Here is a 12,256-nt window from a genome sequence, read left to right on the forward strand (position 1 = left end):
TTATCATGGTAGTTTTTTTTCTTTTTCTGGAGGATATTTAATCTATGTGCTCTATTAAAAAGAGCAATCCAATGTTCAATAGCATTAAGAAAAATATTTTAAATATACTAAATATATATTTACTTCTAAGGTCTCTTCTAGATCTATGACCTTAGGAACTTTCATTTTGATAAAATAATGTCATTTCTATACTTAGTTTAAAAACCTGATAGAAATAGATCAAAAAAATAACTAAAATAATTAGAAGAATCAAGGAACTATAATATGAGGAAATACTAGAAAGTTTAGAACTTACCATTTTGGAGAAATGAAGGCTTAGGAGATATGATTAAAATAATAAATAACATGGGGGAAAGAACATATTTTTAAAAGGTAATAAAAATGATCACCTTTTGAATGACTATAATTTAGGAAAAATAAAACCAAATACTAAACATTGTGAATAAGGAATTTATAGTTCTTATTCCTTTTCCTTTCCCCTCTCCCCACCCAAAGGTAGACTGTTAGCAAAAAGAAATTAATCCAAAAGGATTTGGACAAATTTATGAATGACAGTATCATAAAGGATTACTAGGAAGAGCTGTATCTTACTTGATCTTTATGATGAGCCTCAAGGAAACTAATCATACCTTTTTACATTAAAGATTCTTCTGGTCCTGAGTAATATAGCTTTTTTGTCATCTCATAATTGCAAGATATCTCGATTTAAATTTTAAATTGCTTCAAAGGTTGAAGACTGCACTAAAGAGTTAGGAGTTAGAGCCTCAGTTTTGGCCATGGACAAACTTTGACATCTCTGTTCTTTATAAAAGTTCATGACCACCTGTACAGGGGAATTTTTCTCAGAAGTTGAGCCAAGCCCATGAAGAATAGGATCCTATCTTTATGATAACAGGCCCAGAGTCAGCCTTGGGAACAATCAATCTCTCCCTGCTAACTTTTCCTTCCTTTTCCCTCTCAAACAATTATGACCTTCAAAAAACCAAAACAAATATCTGAAAGTGAAGGAAATAGCTAATATCTTTCTTTCCCAGGAATCACCAATTTTGAACCCCCAGGAAGGGAAGTAGCATTGTTAACATGTCAAAGATGGTACTTTTCCCATACAAAAGGGAATAACTAGGAAGTCATTTTCAGAGCTGCCAAATCCACAATCCAAAATTTGTCAAAGATTTTGAGGACTATAGTTTTTGTCTCATCTCTGGCCAGCTATAAGTATATACTTTATAAAATCATGCTGAATATGTAAACTTTTGTGTTCTTTTTTTTTTTTTAACCTTCCTTAGTGTGAACATTGGTTCACATAATTGAGAAGGCTTTGAAGCCAAATGTGTAATTTGAAACAAGTAGGAGAAATAGATTGATTCTCCTAATTTTAAACTCCTAGAATTCATATAAACTTTTTCATTCAAATTGCTGCAGTGAGTGGCCCAAAATCATCTTACCTTGGCAAATTCCTTGGACTAATGAGTCAATTTGGCAATTTCATTGTGCCTAGATATACAAAGTGAATATAAAATAATGTGATTAAAAAGCCTATAAATACAGAAATATACATTCAAAGAAATGGCATTCCTTTCAAAATTGTCATTTTAAGGCAATATGTTATTTTAGAGATCCTACATTATTCAAAACATTTTGGGTATCTCTTCATTATCATGGGTATTACTCCACCTATGTAGATTATCTCCTCTAGATGCCTTTGAAAATGAATTAGTCAATAAGATGGATTAACAAATTGGATAGCATCTTAGGTTATAAATTAGTGTAGCTATAAAGAAGTTCTTAACCAGCAATCCATGACTTTGTCACAAGGATAGTGAATGGATCCAAAATGGAATCAATTAGTTTAAGTGTTCCCAGAATTATAGGTTGAAGGTAGGGATATACTCATTTTGCTCCATATCAGTCCATACAATTCATTCCAGATTTCTCTGAAATGAGTTTTTCTCGGTCATTTCTTATAGCACAATGGGGTTCCATTACATTCATAAGACATAATTTATTTAGCCATTCCCCAATTGATGGAAACTACCTTAGTATCTAGTTCATTTACAAAAATGCTATCATCTATCTATCTATCTACCTACTTATCTACCTACCTACCTACCTATCTACCTACCTAATCTCTTGCTCTTTCTTAAATCTCTTTGAGGTATAGGCCTAGTATTGTCAGAACATTGATGATGAAAAATGCTAGCCTCCTCCCAAAAAAGAGATAATGGACTAAACATGCACAAGGACATATATATTTATTTTTGACATGGCCAATATATGAATTTGTTTTGCTGGACTATGCATACTTATTACAGGGATTTTTTGGGCGTGTGTGTGGGAGACTAGTGGAGGGAAAATAAATACTTGTTAAATAAAATTTATTTTAAAAGCAAATTTGATTTTAAAAGAAAGTATAAGCATATCTGTATTGAATTAAGAACATGACATTTCACAATGATTATTTTGGAGGGCAACAGTAATTTGAATATTAAAGTTTATTATATTTGTTTATACACATGCATACACACACTCACACAATATTTCCTAACATCATTTTATAGTTAAAATTTTACACAATATGCCTAGCAAGTAGAACATGCAGCCAGGAACTTGACAAAAAAAAATGTATTGGGCAAAATTCTGTGTGATACAATGAACAATCTCCAGAATAAGGATTCTTAATGAAGAGTCCACAGACCCCAAAGAGTTTCACTGATACATGTAAAGGGTTTCATGAACATAGTTTTTTTTTTTTAAAGCTATATTTTACAGTTTAATTGTTATCCTTTGTAATCTTATATATTTAATGCATTAAAAACATGTTTCTAAGAAAGGGTTCATAATTCCACTTGCAAAAAGATCCATGACATAAAACAACAATGATAATAACAACAACAAAACAGGTTAAGAACTCTGATCTAGAAGGGGAGAATTAGGTTCATTTGGAATATAAGAACAATCAAAGAAGCAGCTTAATTCTTTGCCCAGGAAATCATATTTCTAATATAAAAGACAGAAATTAATTTTTTTCCTATGAAGTTAATTTGAGTTGATAAAGAATTAAATATCTGGAAAAACCAAAACATTTTAAATTCTACAACAAAAGAAGATGATTGTTAGTCAAACCTAAGCCTTATTCTCAAATTAAATTTAGCAAGATTTGTTGATAATTTTCTCATAGAATGTAGAAACCTATTAAAATGTATATGGACAAGATAGCTGTCAATGCTATCATCTTATGTAATTCCATGGGAACTGTGCCTAATTCTCTTGGTGAAATCTGTGTATTACTTATATTTTGGAGGCACATGATATTTCTTCAGGACTCTAGAGTCCATTTAGTGAACTTCCTGTTTAAGAACATTAAGTAGTCCTAAATAGTTTTCTTCCTTGTGTTGAATTCTTTGTTTCTAGGTAATTAAACCTGGCATCTATCTTGTCTCTTTCCCCCTCAACATCATTATTAAAACATGTTACTTTAAGTTATTAGCTAACATGCACAAAAATTACAGGCATTTAAGTCTTAAAAGTTTTCCTCAGCTTACATCTCTCCTCCTTGTTTTCTCTGCCTTTTAACTCATAAATTCTCTTTTTCATGTGAACTTAATGGTGTAAAATTCCTCTGTAGTCTCTCCAAGTAGAAGGTAATAAAATCTTTATTTAACCTGTAAGTATTTGAAGGTATCATTCTGCCTCTTGATTTGCAGTGCCAGCAGCATTTAATTTTAGTTGGAAGTTTGGGGAACAGTACTTGAGCCAATTTAAGTGAATCATAAAACTACTAATTACAGCTTTAAAGCTGTTTAGACGAGATCAAGTTCTTCTTCAGTGTTTTTGATAAATTCTAGACAATTAGTGTAGACTCAAGATAGGGAACAGTATACAATTCTGGTTAGAAGGGGGCATTTTGTTATAGCAATGTATTTATTAGTCAAAAATGAGAAGATTTCTATATCATCTTAAGAACACTTGAATTCTGGATGACTGTAAAAATGAAACTAATGTCCAAAGATTATTTTGAACATGAAACAGAACTTTTATTTGAACTTAAAGCATCAATTTTAAAATGAGTCAAGTGCTGTATTTGAACTTTGATACTTAGTAGCATTGTGACCCTGAGCATGTCACGTAATCTTTCTGTGCCTGACCAAATGAGGGATTTGTACCTGATAGTCTCTAGGATCTTATCCAGATCTAAATCTAGGATTCTTTCATCCCTTGAAGTATATATGTTTGTATGTAAAATTAATATTTCATCAGAATCCAAACAAAACTCAAATGCAGATTTTATACTTGTAAGCAAAATAATTTTGTGAAGTAAACATGTCTCTAAAGAGCTTTTAAATACTGATACCATAAATTTCTTCTCTTTTCTCTAAGAAAAGTCCACTATATTTACCACTTATTTTAAAAAATTGAAAATTACTTTGTTGCATGACCTTACTAAAGTCTTTCCTAGAAAAATGGAATGAACACCATAATAAAGAAAAAATAATGTATCTACCAAGAGGTGACAGTTGGCTTTTCAGCATCTGCTTACTCACACCTGTTAGGTAAGCCATCATAGCCTGTTCAGTTTCCATTGTTTGCCTGACTGATTGCTTTCACACAAAACCCTTTGTTCTTCCAACTCTTCAATACAAAACCGAAACTAGCAGCACCCTTTAAAATGTCAGCCTGAGAAAATTGGACACAACTTAATTCTGTAAGGAAACAATGTTGCTATGCTTCTCAGTACAGCAGAATATACAGCATTTTACTCCTGTTACAAAAGATTTATTTGTAAAATATTTTGAGGAAAAGAAAAATAAGGTACTTTTAAAATACAAAGTGTCTACACTTGATACTTTCATTATTCTCTACCTAATTGATAGAGGAATTCTGTTCACTGCCTGAATGTTTTTTTATATTTATGGCCGCATAAATATCAGTTCTCTTTTCTGTTCATTGATTCATAATATAAGGGCAGAAATATTTAAGTGTTACAAAAACTGCTCCTGAAATATTTAAATCATTCCCCTTTTAACACAATGGGTATTATGGCTGGGTCTGTAGGGAACTAGCAGATAGAATTAGAAATGAAAGCTATTTAATTAGGTCAGCCTGCCCCATGAACATGAGGTTGATCAAATGGAAATTTATACTTTCATCTTTGTATATATGCAGCCATAAATAAATCAGAAATTATTTGCTGTTTGAACTTTCATGCTACTGAATGTTCTGATATGTGATTTTTATTTTTATAATTATCATTATTAGTAGTAGTAACAGTGGTGATAATTTATGTATATATGCAATAAATGCTTATGTAATTGAATTGGTGATAATAGTTGTGGTATAAATAGTAGTGATGGATAGAAATGAGTATTAGCAATTGTAGCATCTCATATTTATTTGATTCCTTGTTTTTTAAATACTTTTTATATCCTTCAACTCTTTCCATCTACAGCCCAATGCTATAAAGAACTTTTACTTTTTAATATTTAGTGACACTTCTATCTCTTTTGCTACTTAATCAAGCCTTAAGTTATGGGATGCTAATAAATGTTTTATGGGTCAGCTTTCTTTAAAAAAAAAATAAAGTGTGTGCATAACACAATTTAATTTTAAACTGAACAGCTAACGTTCTCCATCACTTTTTAAAATATACATGATCAATAAAATAATAAATCAAGCTTTTGTTTGTAGCAGTTGCAGATTGTTGAGGTCTAAAGCTCACAATGAAAATTTTATAACCAGATCTAGAATCGGTTTGAGCTTGTTCCAGTACACCCCTGGTAAGGCAAGTGACTAGTGTGGAAATGGAAAGGGATTTGCTTCCTCCTCTGTAATCTTCCCATCTGCCATTCCCATGTTTCAAAGTCCTTTGCTGACTCTGACTAGATGTTCTCTTTAACCAGGGCAAACTTATTGGAGTTCTTCCTTATACTGCAGATACCTTGTTACTCCCCTGTTTAATTTTGAATTATTTCTGGTTTTATATTACTTTGCAGTACTGTTTCAGTCTGCATATTCATAATATAATTTAAGCCATCATGAGAAAGGAATAAAAAATTAATTTCTATAATTTAAAATATAATTTAAATAGTTATAATAAAATTGGCATTACTTCTATCTATTCTACAATATTTGACATTGTTTCTGATCTATGATAAGTGTTGCATAGTTCTATATACCCACAGAGTGAGTTTGAATGTAACAGTGTGGAGCAGTGCTCTGAATCTTTGCTTTCACTTTTGACAGCTAGCAGAGTTTCAAAATCTTTACTTCCCCTTTTACTTCCTTTCCTTATTTCTTTTCCTTTTCCTTTTTTCTTTTTTTCTTTTCTTTTTTTTTTTTTTTTTTGCTTACCTAATGTTAGCCTTTTTGTTTCACTGTCACTATACTTTCCCTTAGCCTGAAATAACTGACTACTGGAGAGTTTGCCAAGATTTGGGAGTTACAGAGGTTTACTGATGCTGATAGTATTGGGAAGAGGCAATAAACAGGATTTCTTTTCTTTACCTCAAGCACTGGTTATATCTATCTAGAGAAGATAATACAGTAAAACTATATCTTGCTAAAGCTTCATTTTCAGAATGTGAAGTTTGATTTAAATGTTAGTTGACCTTAAATTCTTTGAAATTTATACTTCCATACTTCCAAGATTCAGAATTGTGTTGGTGTGGATCTGCCTTCCAGCAACATATATCACAATCCCTTTATGCATCAGTAGACTCTCTTGATGAATTGTTAGTGCTAAAGAATTTGCCAACCTATGGCAAATGTGGTGACAATTATTCTATAACTAGGCAGGTTGATTCATAAATAATAGACAAAACCCTTGGGCCTCTCTACTCAAAACTTTAGTTTGGTGGAGCTGGCAAAGCTTCTCCTTTGTTGATTTCAAAATTGAGGTAATCCTAGGTTCTTGAATTTCATCTTGAAAGTTCATTTTGAAGATAATATTTTGGATATTGCTGATTTAGTAAACTGTTAGTTAACATACCTCTTAATTATGAGCACTGATCTTTTGATTTTGTCATTTGCCACAGGTTTAATCTTTGGGAAATTACACAGGTGGTCTATATTACATGATTTCTAAAGTCCCTTCCATGTCTAAATCTATGATCCTATAAAACCACAGAGTGTAATTTAAATTACTTCTTAATTGAGTGATTTAAAAATAAACAATAAACTGGTCCCCAGTCCTCCACCTACACTAATATTCTGGCTAAGAAAACATTCTTTATTACATATGTATGATATTGTATGCATAGTCAACTCTTGACACAAATGAGTTGTGCTGACTTTTTTTTTATCTATGTTCACCAGGAGACTCCTCCCTCACTGATGATACGCCACATTCCCAAGTTCCAGTCTGCTGATAAATTTGGGAAAAAAGCAAGTGTGGATTAGGGTCAGGAGGAGAGAAAGGTGAATAATCATATGTGAATATATTAGTATTTCTGTTTGAAAGACTAGTTTACTCATGAATAATAGACAGTTGATTGAACTGAATTGATTATTCTGAATTTTAAAATATTTCCCATAGCACATTTCTATAGAAAATTCAAAATAAAATGCAATTGAATTAAATAAACTCTCTACTCAAAACTGTCCAGTGGTAAGTAAGGGGCATACTTTATCATCTCAAATTCAAGTAGTTCAGCACTGAGTCACAGATGTCTGGAAGCAGCCAGTAGCTTGTTATCTCTAAAGGATCCAACTTCTGAGTCATACATGCGGTTGGCCAGAAGCAGGAAGCAGTTCCATGGGATAGTCCCATTTCAAGGAAAATATCAAGGTTCCATTCAGCTCTTTAATTTACTGATCATATAAAACTGGGCAAATCATTTAATCTCCTATCTCAGTTTTCTCATCTGTAAAATGGGAATAAGAAAATTTGAATTTTTGAAAAGTGTCAATGACATTACTGGATAATGTCTTGCCTCATGGGTGAATTAGATTTAAGGGAGGCAGAGTTGCACAATATTGTCAGCTTTATTCCAGAGAAGTCCAGGGGGGAAGACAAAAGTTAGAATGACTAGCTATAGCTCAGGCTGGAATGTCTAACCAAGCTCTAAGAGTTCTACAGAGCTTGTTTAAACTCTCTTCATTGTTGTTGGAACAAATTGTTCTCATAACCTCATTCTACCTCTCATTCTACTCTGGGGAGATCTTTACATGTTTGGGGTAGACATCCCCTGAATTCATAGACAAGTTTGAAGCCTGTTGATTACCCTAACCTGGTTAAGCCAGTCCGCCCAGACAGTTTTACTGGGTGTGGCCATTATACATGCTACAACTCCTTGGAGGCACAGGTTAATGTATGGTTTAGGTGGACACCAAAGGTGGATTAGCCACCCAGAAAAGGCTTCAGCAATCCCTCACAGCAGAGTTTCTAGTCCTCTGTGAACCCATTATCCACACCTGATAGTCATAGTAGGTGATATGTAAATACTAATTATTTTCCTATCTCACCTGCTTGTTGGAAGTACCCCCTCCCCACAAAAAAAGGCATGGGGCAATGCTTTGCAGGACCCTTAGCTCCTGATGCATTCAACAAAACTCAGGACCATAGTGAGATGATTTCTGGCCATCTTCTTTCCATGATATCACATGTGTACGCTTCCTTTCCCCTCCTCCAACTTTCTAGCTTTGAGAACAATAATTGAACTCACACTACCTTTCCTGGAGAAGAAAAGTCAGTAATTGTCAAAACTCCACAATCTCCTATATTTGTTTTCTTCCTTATTAAAATGTAAGTGATTTGAGGGCAAAGACTATCTTGTTTTTTATTTTTGAATCTCTAGTTCTTAGAACTGGTTCAGAGTAAACACTTAGGTATTTTCATTCATTCATTAAATTACTCAAAATTAAAATATATTCATTAAATACAAATATGCTATTAGTAGACCTTTTCTCAGCACAACTCTAGAACCAGTAGACTGTGGGGGGTGGGGGGGAAGCACTGAATTCAAGATTTAGGTTCAAATCCTTACCCTACTATTTAAAACCAGTTCCCTATGAAAAGTTACTTCCTTTGCCTATGGACTCAGTTTTCCTATCTGTAAAATGAGAAAGTTGATTTAGATGACTACTAAGATCCCTTCCAATTTTGACCTTCTAAATCTATGACCCGGCCATTCCTCTTCAGTGCTTCTTCCACTTAAGTCCAGCTCTTTTAAAGTGCTTTGAGATCTTAAATGTGAACAGAAAGCTTTCAGGAGAAGGGATAATCATCCTGAACTTGCCAACTTGATTTTTTAAAAGTTGTAAACTCTTGTCATTCTCTTATTCACTGGGAGTAAACTGAAAAAGCAGATGAAGAGACACTGATAAAATCCTAAAAACGTCCACTGCTGCTCCAGGGCCTCTGAACTTGCCCCATAAACGGTTCCCGCCCCTCCTCCACCTCGGAATCGGGAGCGCGCCCAGGGGTGGGTAGTGTGGGGGTGAGAGGGAGGGAGCGTATGGGAGGAGCTTCTAGGGGGCGGGGACAATATGGCAGTACAGGGTGCTTGGAGGACCTGAGAGGCGTTGGCCGAGGCCACGCCCCGGGCGGGAGGGCCTCTCTGGTGCGCGCCCGCTCTATGATGCTCGCGCGCGTCCCCCGCGCGCCGCGCCGCGGGCGGGGCGGGTCTCCGGGATTCCAAGGGCTCGGTTACGGAAGAAGCGCAGCGCCGGCTGGGGAGGGGGCTGGATGCGCGCGCACCCGGGGGGAGGCCGCTGCTGCCCGGAGCAGGAGGAGGGGGAGAGCGCAGCGGGCGGCAGCGGCGCTGGCGGCGGCTCCGCCATAGAGCAGGGGGGTCAGGGCAGCGCGCTCGCCCCGTCCCCGGTGAGCGGCGTGCAGGGAAGTCGCTCGGGGCGGCGGCGGCGCCGGCCGCGGCCGGGGGCGGTGGAAGCAGGCGGGCCGGGGCGCCGGCCGTCGGCGGCGTCTGTGGCGGTGGCCGGGGTCGGGGGCCGTGGCCGGGGACGGGGTCGGGGACGGGGCCGGGGCCGCGGCCGTCCCCCGAGCGGCGGCGGCGGCGGCAGCGGCGGCTGCGGCGGCAGCAGCAGTGGCGGCGGCGCCCCCCGGCGGGAGCCGGTCCCTTCCCCGTCTGGGAGCGCGGGGCCGGGGCCCAGGGGACCCCGGGCCCCGGAGAGCGGGAAGAGGATGGACTGCCCGGCCCTCCCCCCCGGATGGAAGAAGGAGGAAGTGATCCGAAAATCTGGGCTCAGTGCCGGCAAGAGCGATGTCTACTACTTCAGGTACCGCCCCGGGGGCGGGGGACCTCTGCGGGGGGGAGGGGGGGATCGTATTGGGGGGAGAGTGTTTGGGATGATGGAAGGTGGTGGGATGGAGCCAGAGGACCAAGGACAGGGGCACGGGCGAGCACCAGGAACAGGGGCCCTAGGTCAAGGGTCAGGGCTAGGGGCCAAAGGTAGTGGGAAGGATGTGACAGCTGTGGATTTGGGGATGGGGACCGAGGCTTGGCTCCTAGAGTGCTCTGCTGGGACTTTTGCTTAAAATCGGGGGCTTAGGGAAGAGCAAAGATAAAAGGTTGAAGAGTTTTGAATGCTTGGGGTGGGTGTGGGTGTGGAGGCTTGTGGAGTTAGAGACCAGAGGATTGGTTTGAAGGGAAAGGAGTTAGATACTGTGATCGTCCAGTTAGGCTACTGAAGGGTTAAAAGAAGGTGCTATTCACTAGAATTGTAAAACCAAGTCACTATTGGCTACCGTCCCAGTCAGCCACAGATTAATCACAGGAGTAATCATACCCATGTGGAAATACTAGGTGTGTGTAAAGACACACATATGTATGTATATATGTATACATATAGTAACAAGTGTTTAGTATTTGTTACATTCAGGGAACTTTCACAGAGTAACTAGTGTAGAATGCTTAGTGTTTCTTTCTCATTCTTTAATGTAGAATAGGACCGTCTTTGAAATTTAAATAACTAGTAACAAAGTTCTAGTGGTTCAGAGGAGCAACATAATCTTCACAGCATGGGTAAGGAGTAGAAAACCTTTCTAGAATCCTTTGGGCTATTAGCTGTCTAAAAACAGCCTTCTAGCTAGTAGTTTGAAGGTGATTTCTTCTTTATTGTTCTCATTAAAAGGAAAAAAAATTCATTTAGATCACTAACAGTGAATTAATTATTTTAAACATTTGTGAACACACGGGTAATTAATTATCCATGTATCCAGAAAAGATTACTTAGTTTTTCTTGGCATTTTTTTTTTTTCAGGAATTCAGCATTTTTTTCAGGAATTCATGATTAAGAAGTTTTCCTCCCTTCTGTCCTCTGATAAAAATGGAGAATAGCCAATCTGAGTCCTTTTCTTAATTTTTTCACACCACTTAACCATAATTCTCTTCTTATTTCTTTTTGTTCCAAGCTAAAGAATTCCAAGTTTAAAAGAATTCCGCTTAAAAAAAAAATAACTTTCTTAGTACTCTATTAGTTATGTTGTGGCTACATGCATGTTAAGTTTGATGACATAATAAGCCTAGGCAACAAAGCTATTATGTTTTATGATGTCAGTGCATCTATTTCACAATAGATAATTCTATTGTTTTTCCACAGTGTTTTCAATAAATGGAACAACAAAAATATAATGTATTTAATGATTTTTTAGTGTCCTATTTTAATAGAATATAATTTTTTCTCTCTCAGAGAATGACTATATGCAAAATTAAAATCTTGAAGCTTGCTCATTTCATGAAGAAGTTGAATTTTATGATTTTTTCTTCTGTTTTTGACATCCACTTAATTGATATTTTTTGAAGATGGATTTCTTTTGTGTCAATTTTTGATAAGACTGAGACAGGAGTAAAGAATTTTTAAAATCCGCATAAGGATATGATTGCTAATTTAAATTTGCTGACTGGTGGTTCAACATTTTTAAATATAAAGTACTATTTCATCATAGTTTGTAATTGTTGATTCATTTCTCTTTACATATAATCCAGTCAAATGGATCATTTGCATATGGAAACACAGAAAAGGTCAGAATTTCAGCAGGTTACCTTAATTTATGGATTTGATTAGGACGAAATATAGTGATAGATAAGATTCACTCATCTGACCTAAGTTCATTGGTCTTGAAACAACAAAAAGATACAATGAAAAACTTTTAAAACAAGCATGTGATGCTGTTTTTAACAGGTCGTTTTATTTTCCCAATAACAAACTTAAATATATCTTTTGGAAGAGTGTATACTTTCAATAAAAATTTACTTGAATTTCTTTAATGTTATTAAGTACTTCTTACCTCTTAAATTCAATC

The 12,256-nt window shown here is 36.5% G+C and overlaps 1 protein-coding gene across 1 annotated transcript in view; it reads left to right on the top strand.

Moving 5' to 3' along the window:
• The first annotated feature begins 9,646 nt into the window (after window positions 1–9,646).
• The window catches only part of MBD2 (methyl-CpG binding domain protein 2), a 90,889-nt gene continuing 88,279 nt past the window's right edge, over window positions 9,647–12,256 (top strand). The window contains 4 exon segments of the mRNA XM_031945947.1: window positions 9,647–9,828; window positions 9,830–9,907; window positions 9,909–9,939; window positions 9,941–10,230. Of these exon segments, the coding sequence (XP_031801807.1) occupies window positions 9,683–9,828; window positions 9,830–9,907; window positions 9,909–9,939; window positions 9,941–10,230 (545 nt within the window). The 5' untranslated portion in view covers window positions 9,647–9,682.

The sequence above is a fragment of the Sarcophilus harrisii genome, chromosome 1 (assembly GCF_902635505.1).
Source record: "Sarcophilus harrisii chromosome 1, mSarHar1.11, whole genome shotgun sequence".
Classification (NCBI taxonomy): Eukaryota; Metazoa; Chordata; class Mammalia; order Dasyuromorphia; family Dasyuridae; genus Sarcophilus; species Sarcophilus harrisii.